Below are 19,122 nucleotides of genomic sequence, written 5' to 3' on the forward strand. Positions count from 1 at the left end.
TGTGCCATATTAAACAACAGCATATACTAACAAAGCCAATTTCCATTGCAAAGCCTCAAACTATCTTCTCATTTCCTAGCAAAATAGCAAAAAAGCTTTTAAATGCTGCTGAACAAACAGGAAATTAAGCAGCTGTGATCAATGAGGTGGCACTGCAACAGGCTCCCAAGGAGCAGCACAACTGAGCAACAACATTTTAAGAGAGGAAGAAAAAAAAGGGTAAAGGCAGGGAGGGATTAGCCTTGCACAACACCACGCAGGCAGTGCAGGTGGGTCACTTCCTCAGTGGCAGTGATTCCAATCGTTCTCATCTTCTGCGCAACCACAGGAGATTAACGCTCAGCCCAAGGGCATTGCACCAGCCAGGCAAAATAACCCTGCCTTTATTGCTCATATTTCCAAATGTGTCATTATGCTACCTGAATACCCAAACAATTTCACATGTAAAATATGTGCACAAATGTACTATGCTAGCTTAACCTGAAGAGGCTTTCACATTGCAAACTTTCCCCGGCAAACCCCTACTCAGCAGGAATACTACTACCAGGTTGCCATTTGCGTGCTTTTGACCACTTCATCCACCGATAGACAACTGAAATGATGGCCTCCCACTTAGCAGCTGTATAACAGAACCCTTGAGCCCTATGAAATGATTCAGTAATCTCATTTGAATCAAATGAGAGCTAACAAGCCAGGCTCAGGTCAGCTGATGTGGTGGTCTCAGCAAGCCCCACTGGCTGTAGGAAAAGGGTGTGCCAGGCTAGTGCCAAGATGCTGAAGGGAGCGCTGGTTAAGGTACCTGCACAGCACAGGGCCCCAGACCTGCCTTCTGCAGTGGCTCTCCATTGCCCTGATGACTGCCAGACCCATCAAATGCAAGCAGCTAACAAGAGGCAAGAAGGTCTTTGCCCAAAAAGAAAGGGAAGACTCTGCAAGCCATAGTGCCTTGGGGATGGCCTCTGGCCCACTTGGAAACGCTGCACAACAAACAAAAGAAAAACTCGTAACAATTAGAAGATCAATGTTTTAAAAAGCCACCTGGACACTACACAATGCAGGTTTGCAGAAGCAGAGGGGATTTGGGCTAAGTTGGAAGCATGGCTGTTGAGGGTGGGGAGGATTGCTGGTGGGCAGTGCACCAAGGCAAGGTCCATACCCCCATACCTGCAGTCACTGCAGAGGACTGCAGCTGTATGCAGATTTCAGTGTACCTGGGATACCCAAGCTGAGGCAGGAGAATTAATTGTTTAAAACTATAACCAAGTGATGGCTCAAAACCTGCCAGATATACTTTTTTTTTCCTTTAAAATTGTCTCAGGGTCATATAAGGGTAAGCAATTACCAGAAGAAAAAGCAGGTCCCTAACCACTGCCTTCCCCAAGCTGAGGATGAGGGTAAGATCCCATCTCTTTTCAACAGTAAATTAACTACACCATTTGCTTATGTGTCTTTTCCCATTTATTAAGCAAATCAAAGATGCTCACTGATAACCAAACCTATGCAAACACATACAAACTTCTGATGGCATTACTGATGTTGGGGCCCAGAGACAGGGACAGGAATACAGGGGGCTACTGGTGGGAGACTCAACTGTCAAGTGTATTTTGCTATCCAAAGAAAAGGCGAAAAGTCAGTCAGTTTATCAGCTTGATGTGGGTTGCTTTGGCAGAATATCTTTTGGGGGATTCAGGGTTTGGGTTTTTTGATATAGGTATGATCTAACTGCTTGGAATTACCTGTAACAAAGTATAAGCCTGCAGACTCTTGGTTTTAGGAGAGTGGAAGGCAAATTTGCCATTAGCTTTTAAGAATTTTTATACAGGTGGTGAGAGTCCCCATTAGTTGGAAGGGAAGGAAATCTGGAGACTCAGAGTAAGATCAGTCCCAAGCCCTGAAATGGCACCACTGCCTCTTTGCTGGCCATTAGCCATGTGGAGTCATGTCACCACACTACAGGGACTCCTGTGCAGTGGATGCTAACTCTGCAATTAAGTCAAGATAAAGCACCTTATAGGGGAAATGCCAAATGTTTACAAGTTTTCAGCAATGCAGAGGTAACCAAAGACCTCTCTACTTGTAGGGCCACTGTTCAGGTACAGACACGAGGGCTGGTCACCTCTCACATTTTACCTTAGAAGCCAATGAATCGTTGAGTGTTTTTAATCTAGGACAGCCCAATAAAAGGCTTGAAGCTGCTAAATGAGAAACTCAACTGTGGATGGTAAATTCAGGAGGTTCCTTAGATGGGGAAGGAAACATCAGGCCATGTCAATTATTTCGTCCATGAAAGAAGCAGAGAACACCCAGTACATTTCACATCACTCACCATAACCTTTTCAACTGCTGTTCGACCAGTGAGTGCCATGCCTTCTAAACCATCAAACGCTTACACTGACTCAGCAAAAAGGGCATGAAAACCACCACTTCTCAACCACAGCTCTGTAAGGGAGACTGAAACAACAACCTGCCGCGGCTTAAGCAAAGAGGTAAAAGGGCTGCAGGCCATCTTTTTCATGACATTACGTTTCCTTAATACTGATCCCACAACACAAAAAAAGACCTCAGAGGTGCTGAGGGGAGGAACTGCAGAGGAACTAAGGCTCAGTGAGAACGAAAAGGTGAAGGGGGATGCAGGAAGAGGAGAATTTCGGGTGGGTTCACAGGTCATGCACCACCATTTGATGGAAGAGATTTATGCTTGCTGAGAAAATCAGCTGCCAATTTTGATCACTGAAAACCTGAGTTTTTTGTTTATTTTTCTATTCTATTTACAATCTGCTGAGTGTCTACTGGTTCCCACATGCCCACCATGGTAGCACAGGAGATGAGCCAACCACCAAATCTAACAAAACACTGAAATCTTCGCTTTGTTTCTTTGAAGTTACTAATAGTCTCCCTCAGGCTCAATAGCAATTTAGCACTTGAACTCAGTTTTCCTTCCCAGGCATATTCCAACACAGCAGTCCCCTTCACTTGAACTTTCAGCAGCCAAGTGTGTATTAGATGTCATGCTGGCATTTGGCCATATAGGTTACAGGAAGCACTATACCACAGACAGCACAAGCAGTTCAGACTGTCAGGATTTCCATTAGAAATCCCCACCCCCCTTTTTTCTTTCTTCCCACCCCAAGAATTCAGAATTCTGGCATAAGAAAAGAAAAACTCTGAGCTGCATCCAAGAGGAAATATGCTTTTTGAAAAATGCATGCTCTGCATTTTAGAAAGACAAACAAGAAGCTTCCTAGCCTTCAAGGGCAAAACCACTCTCACTCTGCTCTCCTACTGCCTGGGCTCCCTGGCCAAGCAACAGCTTCTGTCACACGCAGGCAGCAATGTGAGCTCACAAGGCACTGTCTTCTTTGCTCGCCAGCTGGGCCCTTTCTGAGACAAAATAATGCTTTTTTACAGCATGCCGCTGCCTACAACTAAATATCCTAAACTACTCTGCAGCTATCATAACCTTTCATGTCATGCTTTGAGCATTAAAGAGCTCTAGCAGCCTCATGCCCCCTCTACAGCAGCTTGCTTCTCCTGCATTTTCTCCCCTCTCTGAAGAAAGTCCTGGCTGACCTCCTGCTTTCTCCTCAGCTTCCTCCTCCACAACTCCCAATGGCTGCCTTACTTTCCAGCAGCCAGGAGTGTGCAGCTATACTGCCCCAGGCACCACAAGCCCACCCTGCACAGCTGGATCCTACTTCATACACCCCCACAAGCAGCTCCAGATACTCTTCCCCTTCAGATGGTTCCCATCACGCTCTGCTCAAGCCATCTTCCTAATCACCCAGCCTCCCAAATGGAAATGATGACCAATAAGTATAACACACTGAACTATTTCTTAGTGCAAGAGATGTAAAACAAACTCTCCCAGCAGCAAAGATAGACTGTTACAGACACAGCTGGCTTCAAACTGCGTTTCACCTCTTCATTTTAGAAAATTGTGGAGAAGTCTCCTTGCATTTGAGGGTAAAGCTGCACTGCTGGAACAGAACTATTGCCTAGGGAACAGAAGACATGAACAGTAATAAAAGGGAGAACATAAGAAATCATGGAAAGGACAGAAGAATGAATGCAGAAGAGCTTGTGAGATACCAGAAAAGAGAAAGTAATGTGGAAGAGACTTCACTGCTTGGGACTGAGCAGGACAAGTGCCAGGGGAAAAAAACAGCCTCCCAGAACAAAGCAGGGGTAAGAAGAGGAAATGCTAGGCAGGAATAAAGTAAGGTGAAATGGTAAGGAAACCTCAGCGCTGGGTGATGAGAGAATACTAAAGTAGGACCCTGGAAAGGAAAACCCGAGTCATACCCCAGTAATGCTGCAGGAGAAACTACTGAGGTGAGGGAGCAAAGCCCAAACCTGCAGCATCTGGGCCCAAGCAGACAGACTCTGACAAAGTGGCATGGGGAACCTAATGCTCCCAGCCCACCTGCAGCAGCCTTTGAAGACACAAACTTCTGCTTCGTCTGACTGGACATGTATCTGTTAAAGGCATAACAGCCAGTGGCTCAGCCTGCTAAGCCACACGATGGCAAAATGCAGCCATGCATTCTCCTGACCAAACCAGAGATGCTCCTTGGCACATGGCTGGGACGCAGCTCAGTCTCCTGACTGATGCAACCCAATTTTTACATCCTTTTTTTTTTTTTTTCCATGCTTCTGTCAGAAACTCATTTTGAGCTAGGAGACAGTGGACTGTGAAGAGTGAGAAGGGGATGACCCACAAGAGGCTCCCAGATGAAGCCGTCAGCACTCTGGAAAGATTTGAGAGAAGAGGAGCTATTTTAACCCCTTTCAGTAAACCTACCAGTAAAACCAATGCAGCCCCACTCCAGCATGGCAAAGCAGGAGTAATAGAAACTGAACTCCCAAACCCGGACAGCTTCCTGACATGCCCATACCCTTTCTCCTCTGCTCTCCCCAAAGCCTTCCCAGGCACCTGATGGTGTAGCTCCTCACAACGAAGCACAGGGCCTGCTCAGGTTTTGCGGTTGAGATAATATATATGCTGCTAGTTTAGCTTCCGCCTCCTGGTGCGTGGTCAGGGTGTCGCTGGCGTGTTGTGGCTCACCTGCAAGTCAGGCAGCTGCTCGCTGTGGGGAAGGCCCTGTCCACCCAGCCATGATGCCAAGGGCCTGCTCTGCACAGCTGTGCCCTTAGAGGTTTTAAAGAAAAGAAAAAAAAAAGCCAAGAAAAGTTGGTAATTATGAACTTCATTAAGGAAACTGTGTCAGAGATGGAAGCTGACCCTGGTTTAGGCTTGCCTTAAGCTCCCCCCCCCTTTGAGGCCAGGTTATATTTAAATTACATTACTTAGCATCAAAGTGAAATACCCAAGCCCAAATAAGGCTTGTAAGCACATATGCAGCTATCCTATATGCGTACCAAGGTATGTCAGTAAGGGATCACCAATTAATTATTTACTTGCTTTAACTAGATAATTATTTTGAATTGGTTCTTATCAGCTACCATATAATAGCATGCTGCCTCTTCTAGCCTCTGCATTTCAAGTGATTCACAGACTGTAAAAATAGAATACTTTCCCCAAAAAGACATTCAAATGAAAGTCTGCCTGGTCTTCTTGCTGCTGGGTAGTAATTATCTATTTAATTACATGGCTGTGTTCTTTGCAGTCTGTATTGCAGAGAAAAGTTGCTTTTCCAGATGAAATGATCCTCAAACATCTCCAAAAACAGGGCCACTGATTACTCTCTACAGCTCCAGAATGAAAGGCACTGCAGTCTGAAAATAACAGGTAGAAGGTCTTGCTGTATAACAAAGGAAATAGAGGAGTTTAAATGAGAGCCATATTTTCTTCCTTTATGACTTCGTATTTCTAATTTTCTGCCACAAAAAAACCCCAAACGTCTATGGAGAGATGTGTATATGGCTCCTTCCCATTGACCTAAATGAGAGTTTGCATATTTGTCCAAGGGTTGTAACAGAAGAGACATAGCTTTCTGTTCTGTAATTTCACCATAGGCATCATCCAGGTCACAACCAATGTTGCTAGACTGAAAAGATATATCCAGTGTCTGTTACTGTTTTTTCATGATGAATTCCAGGAATAAATTAACTTGTTGTATGTTTTTAATTATATTAAATCTCCACTGCAAAGATATAGAGATTTTAAATGAGATTAAGTCTGCAAGATCCTGAGTTCCTGTAGATGACACTACCATGGGTGCTTCTCGTCTTTGAAAATGAGATGTTTTACATACTTGCAAATATTGGACTGATATAGGCTGATAAACAAAGTGATTTTGTGAATTCTTCTCCTATGCTTATTAAAAACATAATTGTTCACATTTGAAGAATGATCTTACACTTAAGACCATTAAGACAGGGTTGTATCTTGTTCTCTGGTCAGGCCATTGGTCTAGCTATCATAATCCCTGTATGGATTAACCATGCTGACAACTGTCCTTATGAACAACTTGCTTAAGCATTTTCCAAAACTCAGGAATTGAGAAAGTTGAAATTAACAGCTGTGATAAGTCATAAGGAAAATAATTTCAACTAAGTAAGCAGATGCTGCAATGCTACTGGCACAAAAGTAGCAGCGGACCCAATAAAACTAATCTTGAGAAAACGAGTTGCTAGCCACAAGACGCCTTGCTGCAAATACTGGCAGACGTACTTACATCAACAGTTTCAGTATTGTGACCTTTCTGTTATCCAGTTTCATGCTGTGTCATTTATCTGAATTATAAGAAAGGAAGTGCTTCTATCCTCAGTACAGCTCATAAAGGACTGATCTACTCTCTAACATGTAAGAAATGCTTTGTTGACCATGTTGTTCAATTCATGAGGCCACAAGTCACATTACAGGTACAGCCGGTTTGATTAAAAAACATAAAACTGCACATATTTTCTCACAAATACGTGGTCCCCAGAACAGTATTCCAAGATACAAGAACCTACTTCCTGCTAATCTTGATGTTAGACTAGATATTTTGAGATGGTATCAGAGTTGTAAGTAATCTTCTCAACAGCCCCAAGTCTGACGTGCCAAATACCTACTTACGCTGCTAACCAATCTCTCACGTACAAATACCCCTCGAACAGAAAAGAAGTAATGTCATCTGCTGAAAAACACGTTTCATGGATTATTTCTGAAATACAGGTTAAGAAAGCAAGGAGCTAATACCTTCCCCCGGCTTAATCTGCACTGCAGAGCTGCTTCCTTGTTGCACTGGTTCTGGCAAATTCTGCAAACTGGGAGTGGCTACAGCAAAACCTGTAATTTTTATCTAAAGTACATTCATCTGCTAATTGTATGCCATCATGTGAACAGAAGCATCTTGAGCCAACTTAGGGATCTAATTCTGCCCCAGAAGCACAACCCTTACATTGTGGATGACATGAAATAAGCAGTATGCTTTTATACCGAAGCTGCATGAAGTGGAGGTGGTGAGAGCCACCAGGCTAGTGCTTCAGGGGCCAGCGTCAGCTTGTCCCTGGCTCATACTGCTGGCTCTGGAAGGCTGCAGCAGGCAACAAATTAAGTTTTTGCCCACTTCCCCATGTGTATGTAGAATAAGATTCATTTAGGTCTCAACCAAGCAAATGAAACCAACCAGCTTCATAAAGGTTTGAACACCTATTATTACACCTCCTGTCAAGGTACAGCCACTACAGATATGTTTGGTCACCTCAGTGGAGGCAAGAAGCCAGATTCACTCTTCAAGGAAACAAGTTAAAACTTCCCAATTTTTTTGTAACAAAAACATTTTTTGAATTGAAAACATCTGCTTAAGAGCACCACCAAGAGGGAAAGAGGAGATGGCCCTACTCATTCCCTCCCTCCTCACAGGTCTCTGAGGGCTGCCAGAGGTAGGGCAGAAGACTACTGTCCTCCTCCAGATGACCACACGCGCACAGCACAAAAGATGAAAACCTGCATATGGGACAGGTTCTCCCCACAGCTTGCTGGCAAGTACAGAAAGCCAAATACTTGTCTAACTAGGGCTGTCCAGTGTCAGTTTACTAACAGTTATTTAATCTCTGTAAAATCCATGGGTTTAAGGAGAAACACCAAATCTCTAGAACCAATTCATCTTTTCAGGCAAAGCACAGCTGATACTTGAGACAGTGAATAGATAAGCTCACTGGGCTGTGTAACTGCAGCTGAACAGTAAGCTGGCTAAAGGAAGGGTTTATCATAAGATATCACTTGTCAAACTCACAGCCTTGAAGAAGGCTGCTTAGCATGAACAGCTGGGGAATGGCGTGTGCGACTGCAGGCTGTTCATGTCCTCGGGGTGGTATTTGCTCTCACCACAGTCATGAAGCCTCCGAGACACTGAGAACTGCCTTCAGTCCAGTCCACGGAAAAATTACTGAAGTAGTGAGAGGGAGATAGACTGCCTTAACGTGAGTGAGTATTAACTTTGCTCTCTGCTGGTAACAAAGGGGAGAAGTTTTTGTTACTGAAAGAAATTCAAACAGATGAAAAAACTGAACAGCAAACAAAAGCAACACTGGTCAGTTCATTTTGGCACACAACAGGCTGCAATTCTGCTGCCAATGTCAATGTATTACATGCTGTGTAGCTATAAATTTCAGTTGTGTTTGAATAAACACCAGCATATAGAACTGCTTTGGGTCTGCCTAATGCAGTCTGTAGACAGGACAGAATTGCTCTATTTCTTCAGCTGAATGGCCCCAAATTAACATCTTTAGTTGCTGTCAAAGTACACATACCTGCAATCCCTTGTAGCAGCCCACAGACATTAAAAATGCTTTTCTTCATAATACTCTGCACACACATAGTAAAGACAGACACAAACGCCACAGCACAGAGAATCATGATTCCCACGGCTAGAAAAATAGCGGTTGCCTGCCAGAACCCACTGGCAATCTCATTGAAGTTTTCGGCATAAGGACCACAAAGCGTGTCTCGTCTAGAAAGCTGCGTGTGGGAGATTCTGGTGCAGCGCCCATAGATGCCCAGCGTTGGATGGTAAGGCTCCTGCGATCCCCCTGTTCTGTTGTCCACATCTTCGGAGTTTGAAGGCTTTGCTTTGCCAATCAGCCAGTCTGCGCTCATGAAAGCAATAAGCTCTGCAAAAGCCACGACAATACTCAGGAGAGTCCATAGCATCGACCGACACGTTACAATGACATGACACATATTGATGTCCAGCGCTTGTGATCAGTGCAGCTGACAGTCTTAAAATCCAGGCACAAGGGGGGAAAAATTAAATTAAGAAAGAAAAAAAGGACCCTAAGATAATCAGGGTGGCTGCTCTGTCTGCTCTTTCAGCTCTCTCACAAAGGCCAAGATGAAATTTCTCAGGAGAAAAAGTGAACAGCCCCAAGTTTTGCAAGCAGTGCAGTCATTTGTTCTTTCCGTTTAGTTCCTCCTTTTTTCTTTCTGGGATGCTGCGCTCTGAAGTATGCTTTTCTTTCTTAATATTCATACTGGCACATGACACTGCAGGCTGGCGGGGGAGACTGCAAGGACTGCCCACTGTTTGACATCACACACCTACAAGAGAAAGAGACAACACATCAGCAGTGAGAAAAAAGTCTTCATTTCCACCCCCGCAACAAGCCAAGATCTTGTGCAGAACCACATCAACATGCAAAAGCCCTAACAAGGGCCGGTGAAACAGAGCCTGCTGGAAACATCATGGCTTTGTCCCAGGGGAGTGATTAAGCTCCCGCCCGGCAGTACTTACAGTATCTACTCTGCCCCATCCTATTGAGGGTGTTTGTCAAGCACTTTGCAAGCAAAGGTCTCTAACACCCAGCAGTCCCACCCACTCCTATCACCACGCCCCCGTCATCCTCCTCTGGTCGAAATTAACCAAGGTTACTGGCAGTTACCCAGCAAAATGTTCGTACACGTTTAAGCAGTTTCACAGACGTGCAGTTCCTGCCTTCATTTTGGGGAGGTAGCACAGCGTGCCTTTGGGAAGGGAGCTCGGTACAGCGCCACGTGCCACAGGCACCTGGGTGCAAGGAGCAATGAAGGAACCTTGTTCCAACCTTTTGGGCTTCTGCTGACTGCAGCTAAGCCAACCTTGGCCTCGAGACGAGATGAACAGGATTGCAGCTGGGAACAGCCCACCCTGCAATGTGGTGACACTGCCCATCCCTTTGAAGCCCAGGTTTTGCAGAAGCAGTGCTTCCCCAGGTCTGTACCCAGCTTTGTACCAGTGTTTCAGAAAAGCTATCTGCCTGCAGGTATGTCACACACCTCATCTTGAACTGATGCCAACACTGGCAGCCTCTGATGACTTAGGCCACTGTAAACAGGAATCTGCAGAAAAATGTACCAGTTGCTGCGAAGTGGCCAAGAGCTCTGGTGAGGGGGGTTGCCAGTCAGCCTTGAGCTTCCTGACTCCTCTCAGTTTCCCCCATCAACAGTCCCGTGCACACTGGGACTGCAGCAAAATGATCCCCAGGGCTTCCCCCAGGCCTTTATGCTGCCTTTCAAGAGTAGCTGATGACATTCCCAGAATTACAGTTATCTTAGTACAAGAGGCAATCAGAGATCGCTATACTTCCAACTCATATCCAAATATTGGCCTTAAAATAACAAACGGGTCATCGCACATGCCTCTGTGTCACTTGAAAGCAAGGGGAGGTAGCAGGAAATGCCCTCACATTACCCTCTCCGTGATGAGAATGTAGCACTTCCAAGTTTTCTTCACAAAAAACAAAATACCAACACTGAACTGGAGGCAAGAGAGTTGAGAACCAGATCTGGACCTCGCTGCTGCGCTGCTGCCAAACACAAAGGGGTCAGCAGATGCCAGAAAAACAGACATCCTCTTTTTTTTTTTTTTTTTTTTTTTTTTTTTTTTTTTAGCTTTGTCATGTGGTTGGTATTTCATGTCTCAGGAGTTTTGAGCTCAGTGGTTGAATCCTAGTCCCACTGAATGCAAAATGAAACACACCCCCACAACTTCAACACATTCAGACTTTAATCCAGCAATTTCTACTCCCTCCTATACTGGTCATAGTTAATCATCTGCAAGATTTTATCCACATTACTCTTTCTCATCTAGATCTGCAGACACCTCTGGTACTAGCAGATACATAGACTTAAGTTGCTGTGCCAACAACTGAATTTTGAATCCCTTAGGTCAACATTACAGCACTGCCTTAAAAAAAGGCAAAACCTATTTAGTTGTGCTTTAGCCATACTGAGATAACAGTTCAGCTCATTTTCCATTTTTTTGGGGGGGAAGCATGAAGTTTTCAAGCAACCTGACATACTGATGACTGGAATACACCCTGTGTAATAACAGAGAGCTGAAGTATCAGCCTGCCAAAAAAAAATTAGTTCTCTCAGTATTTCTACTTTAAATAACAACTGGAATGTAGGAAAAGTCCACTACAAACCTACATTTTCCTGATGTCATCTGCACAACTAAAGAGAATTTAGTAGAAAATGTCTTTGTTTTTTAAGAAAAGTTCCAAAAAGCTCTAAAATCCATATTTCTGTGCAAGCACCACACCCATGTGAACTCCTCATCTTTGTAATGCCAGGATTTTAATTGAGGTGCAGTAAGAGTTGAACACCCATCATAGCTGTTACTGATTACTCTGTACCTACTGAACATAAAATACTGTTTATTGAACATAGATGAGAACAAAGTTCATATTTACTTAAGTAGGTGGAAATGTCAGATGAACACTGGCAGCCATAAAAACATGGCACTGATAACAAATGTGGGATGCTGTATTAGAATCAGAAGAAAAAAACCAAACCATGGGGTTCTTTTCCATTTGAAATACAAGTGCAAGAATAAATTGCAACAACATTTTAAAACACAGCATCTCTAGAGAAGTCACTGCATAAGCAAAATAGCCTGTCTAAAGATGATATGGAGGCTGAGTCAAATCTTAGGAATTCAGTGAAACGTATACTTCCCTGTTTTGCAACACAGGCAAACTTCACAGCACCTAAAAGTTAGTAAATGTCATCAATAACTACAGTTCAACAGAATATACTTTGATTTCCAATTAAACCTTCACAATTCATCTTTTCCCAGGTAACGAGTACTTTATTCTGGTACAAAACACATATCCAGAGCAACATACCCTTATTCATGGGAGAACTTCTGCATAAATTTATTCTTGCACTAGTGATGCCCTCAAATGGGAGTGCCACTCACCTACAACTCCTTTTTGTGAGCAGATGGACAGAAACATATGAATGGATTGAGACCAAACGAGGGGCAGGGGCCACCCTCCTGCAACTCCTTTTCATGAGCAGACAGGCAGAAACATATAGACCAGAGGAGGGGCAGGAGCATTTCTTCTTTGTGAGACTAAGCAAGGAAAGACTGCACATGAAGTACGGGAGATAAGTTACAGTTCAGTCATAATTGTGCAGTTAACCTTTTCCTTCCAAGACACCTCACCTTAAGTTTCCAAATGAACCTAACCAATTCTTACACAGCTCCAACAGCATGTTTGTGCTACACACCAAAGCCTTTCCAGCTACAGACTGTTAAATAACTGCACTTCATGAAGCTTCCCTCCAGCACTCTGCTCACCCCTTTTCTTCCATTTTTGCTCACAGAAACTCAGGCTAGGCCTTTGCAAGGCTGAAAAATGGCTGTTTATTCCTCCTCTCAGTTTCCCATCCCTCTACAAGTGTTTTCCATGACAGAACTGGTATGTTCTTCACAGCATGCCGCTCAATATCCACTTTTGACTGACTGTCAAAATATTTGCTTTGACAGCCCAAATTCAAAACATACAACGGTTCTTTAACCCCTTTGGTATTAACTCATTCAAAATAACTCTCACTGAGGAAGCAGACTACAAAAAGCTGGCTCACCCTTTAATCATTTGGGCCTCCCCCTGTTTTTACTATTTCATTCAACTGTACAGGCATGGGAGGAGGCCATCCGTGCTAGGAAAGCAGGTACCCTGGGAGGGAAACAGGCCCGCACAGCAAGCAGACATGTGAGCCACGCACCATGACAGGTCCTCAGCGCGAGGGTCTCGGCAGCACCATCCCACCCTACCACTCCTCGGCTGGACAGCACGGCTCTTGGACAGGTCAAAACTACACCTTCAGCATCATCTACTCTGCTCCCTGAACCATGCTGATAGTCAGATTCTGCATTAAGTGAAGTCTAACACAGTGAAAAGATGTCAGTGAGAACATCAGATCCTCACAGCATCCAGAGAGAATAAAACTGAGTTACTGAATGCAAAAATCTTTTGGTTGTTTTAATCTAACAAAACATACCATCTTAAAATATTGCTAAAACCTCTTCCTCTGTAGATGCAATTTTGACAACTGGATACTCTGCCTCAAGTTATACTTCCACATTCTAGCTAAGACTATTCAGCTGTTGCCTTTTACTACACAACATTGCTATATGTTAAGTAAATACATAACATATCTTTTTCTGAACTAGATAAAGAAACACTGGCCTCCATTTTACTTACACTGCCAAAACCAGAAAGTCAGAAGCTGATCCAAATTATAATATCTGAATTAAGGTTTTGATTTTACAGATGTTGAACTGCAGGGTTTTGCTTTGGCATACCAGGCAGATAGAAGGGAACAGCTGCAAAGGTCAAATCTGAGTCAATCACATACCACAGGTGTTTATTTTAAAAAGGTATCCTACAAGCAACCTAAAAGGGACCCACAAGTACCTTCTAGAACAATGTTCTGGCCAGTGCTTCATGCTCCCCTTATGGTTTGACCGAAGATGGGGGCTCAGACTAAACTCTACAATTCAGCTTTTGACCTTCCCAGCCTGGATCTGTCAGCTCAAGAGTGAGAATAAATCATCTTTAGATAAGTGGCTTTTAGCTTGGCTTAAACAAACAGCTGAATGGAAGGCCACACAGACTGCTGAAACAGTCCCAATTTATAAAACAAATCCAGTCACAATTAGACATTTTCTTTTAAAGCTTGCTACAGTCCAAAGCACAAATATGCAGAAGAGTTTCTAAAGCTTGTTTACAATACACAACCTTGAGCGTCTCATAACCCAAAATGTGCAAATCTTGGAAGCCTGGGTTCTGCTTTCTCTGAAACATTGTTCATTAGCAGTTATAAACACTGTGAAAATGCTTTGAACTATGAGAGTAGAAGTGGCTCCTATTTATGTTGATGTTTGCAGACTCACTATTTAAAACAAACAGTAAGAGGCTCACACACTAAAACTCAATTACCTCAAGCTGACCCCCACCCAGGTTGACATAAGCTCCCGCTGTATGCAGCTTCCATCCTTAGGTGTTGCTGGACAAGCAATCCAGTCAACTGTGAGCTCACTCCGCCTCACAGAGTGAGGCAGCCACCACACCACGGAGGCAGGAGGGACAACACTTAGACAATATGGGATGAGCATTAGAGATTATTAATTTTCTGGATGAGTAAATAAACTTCTCTGCCCGCTTGGTCCCCTCACAGGAGATGCATTCTTCCAGGAGCTGCTGCCCAGGAGGAGAGGGCAGGCTCCTGCCAACTTCCATTCAGTCTTCAAAGTAGTGGACCAGGCACCAAGCAGCGTTTCTCAGGAGATACCACCATGAATACCAAAATACCTTGCTAAAGGTGCACCGCTGCATTTCTATCCCCACACACTTATAGGTGACTTGCAAATTTAAGTAAAGGTACATTCATCACATTCCCCTGCCACAAGAGAACAGGGACAAGGATTAGTACTTAAGGCAAGACAAGTTGTCCCAAAAGGTTTGGAGTAAGCTTTCTCTGCAGACCACAAGGAGCTCTGCTGGCACTGGTTTCTGGTAAGCAGTGCATACTCACCACAGGAAGCACCTGGACCAAGAAGAGGGAAGGACACTTGGATACTTCAGTCTTTGTTTTGTTTTGTTTTTTAAATGCAACATGTTTCAAAGTAATCAAAAATATTCAGTCAGATAACAAAACAGGAGAAGGTGCTTTAAAGATGAAGTGGTTGCACAGCTTCAACAGCAGAGAATAAATAAAGGATTCCCTCCCCCTCCATCCACCTTCATATTTTCATCAAATTATTGCCTACTAAAACAACATTCCAGAGCAGAACTTTTTACTTGAAGCACAGTAAGCAAAGCTTTGATTATTCATCACTTGTGAATTAAAGAAGGAGAGCAAACATTTACATATCTTATAAATATTTAACTTATAAACCTGCACAGGCATATTAATGAGTGTACTATTGTGACAGGCTGTTGAAACCATGCCATACTCTGTTCGTAGACAGATGCATTTCACTGGTAATAGAAGGAATGTAGACTTACAATGCATCATGTGTTGTTGCTGTTGGCACAATGTAAGATGTGAAATATAACTACAATATATCACTAAATAGTTAAAACTCACTGTAGTATCCTAATCAAATCCCCATTTCCTTGCCTTTCATTTGAATTATGCCCTGTTTACTTCAGCCTTTTCCTACCAAGGGCAGAACTTGTAGATGTAAAATCTTAAACTATCCCTCATGTGCCCAAATGCACAAATTCTATGTATGCCAACAGGTTAAAAAAAACCACAAATAAATGACAAAAAAAATGCTGACAGTGACTATTGTTCTCCTGAGGCAGCATGAGATGATTATTCCATCCCATCATCTTCCTATCATGCTATGGAAAATGCCATCTAATTTCAGGTGGATTTGTTTCTAGAATACATCACTGTAAAAGAAACTAATATAAAACTTATTTCCAACTTTAAAAAAAGGCAGTTGAAATGTACTATTCTCTTTCTGACCTCATTAAAGCTGTGGCAAAACTCCCACTGACTTTAATGGGGCCAATACATCACTGAAAAATCACTAGAAGAATGAGAGTTTCCAAATTTTCAGACCAACTGCAGGGGAGGTTTAAACACAGGATTCATTTCCCTCTTCCCTCATCCAGACAAAACTTTGCTTATTGCCCCCCCACTAAGAGGAGATCAAGCTAACTCGGATTTCCAGCATCTCCTCTGAACCGCAAATTCTCAAGCAGGAGATTTGTTCCATTGCTCCATTTTTATTGACTTAGAAAATTCCTTAAACCTACAGCCATTACGTTGTGTTTTGAAAACTTACTCAGGATCTTTTGCAATTCCAAAATTTATTAAAACCTATGAGGCTAAGAAAAGCTTATGTGTAGTATTTCTATTGTTGCTATCTCAAGAGAAAATTACACATCACATCAAAAATCATCACTGAGGGAGCAATCTTGGCTACAATTAGCGATAGCCTAACTGCTCAGGAATTTACCAACTGGGAGCAGAATAGTGAGTTTCCTTTCCTACTTTGATTCCTCACTAGCTCACTGAAGTCTCAATCTTCAGGAGTCTCATCTGAAGACCCCTTTCTTGGTTACTGACAATATCACATCTGTCAAGAGGACTCAAATATTCATTGTGTTGTGATTACTTCTTACAACAACTAGAAACTACAGTTTTTGAAGGACTTTGGCGGGGGAGAAAGGGTGGTTAGGAGGAAAATGGGAAGGCAGAAGGAAAGTACTACTAATATTTGGTAGCAAACAGATCCTTGCTATTTTTATACTAAGGATTTTTACCTTAAAAGGAAGCTAGGCTTTGGCTGTTTAAATAGTTAATAGTGTCTACATGAGCTAGAGCATCAGCCCAAAAAAACTTGGAATCTGTGCTTGTTGTAAGCAATTCACTCCCATGAGTTCATCGTGGCAGATTTGGAACTACTCTTCATAATTTATGAATATTGTATTAAGATATTTATTATACTAATATATTGGTTATTGCTTAATATGAAGCTGGTGAGAAAAACAGGCAGGAAAGGAAAGAATGACTCATTTATGCCACTTCTCAGCAAACTCTGGGGAATTGCTTACTAAAAAGACAATACTAAGACAGGAAAAGCCTCTCAAACACAGCAGATCAAAGATGCGAGGACTGTTTAGGAAGGAACAGACTCAAACTGAAGGGAAGAGAAGCTGTTTTGGACAAACAAGCTTAAGAAAAAGGCACCTCTTGGAGGTGCCTGTTGAAGTTAGGCCAACACAGGACACCATATTGGGCCTTTAGACAAAGCAGACAGCCCTGCAAATAGCCTTGGTCCCTTGTATGAAGGAAACACCACTTCAGTTAATTTTCTAAAGGAAACCACTGCCGTATCTCCTCTCACAGTTGTGGCTGCATTATCAGAGTGACCACAAAGGTTATAGATCTCCAGCCTGTTCGAGCAGCCTGGGGTGGGTCATTCTTCTGCTGAGACAAGACCTAAAGCTATAGACTCAAGGACTGTCCTTTGTGACCAGGAAGGACCCAGAGGTGTTTGCACTGTTACTCACTGCACATGCCTGTAAACAATCTGCACCAGTGTCTCCAGAGAGTCACCTCACAGGTATTGACTGTTCCCCAGCTTCATGACGTGCAACGTTCCTACAGTGCAGAAAGGACACACTTTCGGCAGAACAGGATGCACTTTGGATCCAGGCCATACAGCTCACACAAACTGCCCAGCTAGGATACCAATGACAGATGGGATCGAGAACCTATCATGTTTCAAAATGTATGTATTCATTTAAGTTCCTCTTAATTCAAACTGAAACATCCTTCAAAAATAATTAATACAGATGATCAGCTCAGCACAGTAATGCATACAAATTTGTGTACATGACAGAAACACCTTTACTGAGCAAACATTGACTTTTCATTGTAGTGGAGCTGAAGAGAACCAGTAGTGACTCAAGGTAACTGAAAAGGGTCATGATGGATCGGAGCTGCCATGTTTCCCTACTGGAAAGGTGTGTAGACATCTGAAATATCTGGGTACCACATACAACAGTAAACTTGAAAAAAGTGCAAGAAAATCCTTTTATCTAGTCTGGAAAAAGGCAATATACTCAGAGAAACACAGATATCCGATATCTTTGCAAACATCTACTGAACGTGAACCATTACTAATGGCTAACCATTTAATCACAGCCAAGAGAGGAGAACTGAAATGAGATGTTTCTGATACTCTGCATTTCATTAATTAATAATTACAGGAATGCTGTCTTCAGTTGGGATCTCTAAACTTTAAAATGGAAGCTCACTGCAAAGAGCTCGGAAAAATCTAGACTAATAATTCAAATTCTGGAAACCTCATTTTTAGAGCAAGAAACAGAAAGAAACAGATGATTTATTTTAGTAACTGGATCCAATTATAAAGCCATGAGTGGACATACTTCTACAAGCTGAGCCATGTACAGAATTGTGGCTTGGTTTATGCATTTTGACTTGCTAGACTATGGATTGATAATAGTCCTTTTCTGTCCTTAAAATGTATACAACTGAAAATGAATAATGAATAAAAATTTTTAAAAGCTGAAAAGGGCTAGAGGGAAAAAACATCTGCACCTTTCTGAGCTTCATTTTCTCTGAAAATGCTTTATCAACTTTCTGCCACTGATGTCCTGCAGTTTATGTCATAGCAGCACTTAATGGAGCAAACTAAAACTGGAGCTGTGTGGAGTCCAGTTTTATTTATCTGTAAGGTTGTAAGTGCTACCCCTTCCTGCCATCTAGATACATAGGAAAAATGAAAGGAAGAAGGCATTATCAAACCGTCCCAGTTTTCCAGATGAAATGTTCCTCAGTCATATAACAAAGTCTGTAGCAACACTGGGAACTGAACCTGAATACTGCCATTACAAAACCTAAAATTCTGGGGGTCCGATATACTCCTAGGTGCCATGCACTGTGCCAACCACTTTTTTTGTCATCCTTGAAACACAAACCTCAGCTATTCCTCTGTCACTTTGAATCTCCAGCCGTGACATGTGAATCTCCAGCCGTGACATGCTGCCTGCAAAGGCGGTACTCCTTTTCCATCAAGTATGACCACAGACAAATGATACTAAATGAAATGATCATATCTCCAAAAGTAACTGCAATTTTCCTGGTCACTGAGAAAGAGCTTTGTTATTAAACTGCCATTTTTCCTACAGTATTCACTGCTGAAATAGATAATTGCCATAGCAACATGCTACAACAACTTGTCCATGGTATCAGGAGATACAAATTCACCTGCAAAGAAACAAACTTATCTTTACAACCAGCATTCTCTATTTGTACTTCAGAGAACATAACTTCAGTCATAACACCTACAGGGGATGGTTCTGCCCACAGGCATACCTTATTGAAAAGAACCAAACTATAGGACAATAGCAGATATTCAA

General features: G+C 42.7%; 1 protein-coding gene across 7 annotated transcripts in view; it reads right to left on the bottom strand.

Moving 5' to 3' along the window:
- Positions 1–19,122, bottom strand: part of LHFPL2 (LHFPL tetraspan subfamily member 2) — a 131,799-nt gene that overhangs the window by 10,477 nt on the left and 102,200 nt on the right. For 6 of the 7 annotated variants that reach the window (XM_075740563.1, XM_075740557.1, XM_075740556.1 and 3 more), the window contains one exon: positions 8,701–9,487. In XM_075740563.1, coding sequence (XP_075596678.1) covers positions 8,701–9,130 — 430 coding nt within the window. In that variant the 5' untranslated portion in view covers positions 9,131–9,487. Of the gene's footprint in view, positions 1–8,700; positions 9,488–9,680; positions 9,769–19,122 lie in introns of those variants that run through there. The other variant, XM_075740560.1, reaches the window with a different exon arrangement.

The sequence above is a fragment of the Balearica regulorum genome, chromosome Z (assembly GCF_011004875.1).
Source record: "Balearica regulorum gibbericeps isolate bBalReg1 chromosome Z, bBalReg1.pri, whole genome shotgun sequence".
Taxonomy (NCBI): Eukaryota; Metazoa; Chordata; class Aves; order Gruiformes; family Gruidae; genus Balearica; species Balearica regulorum.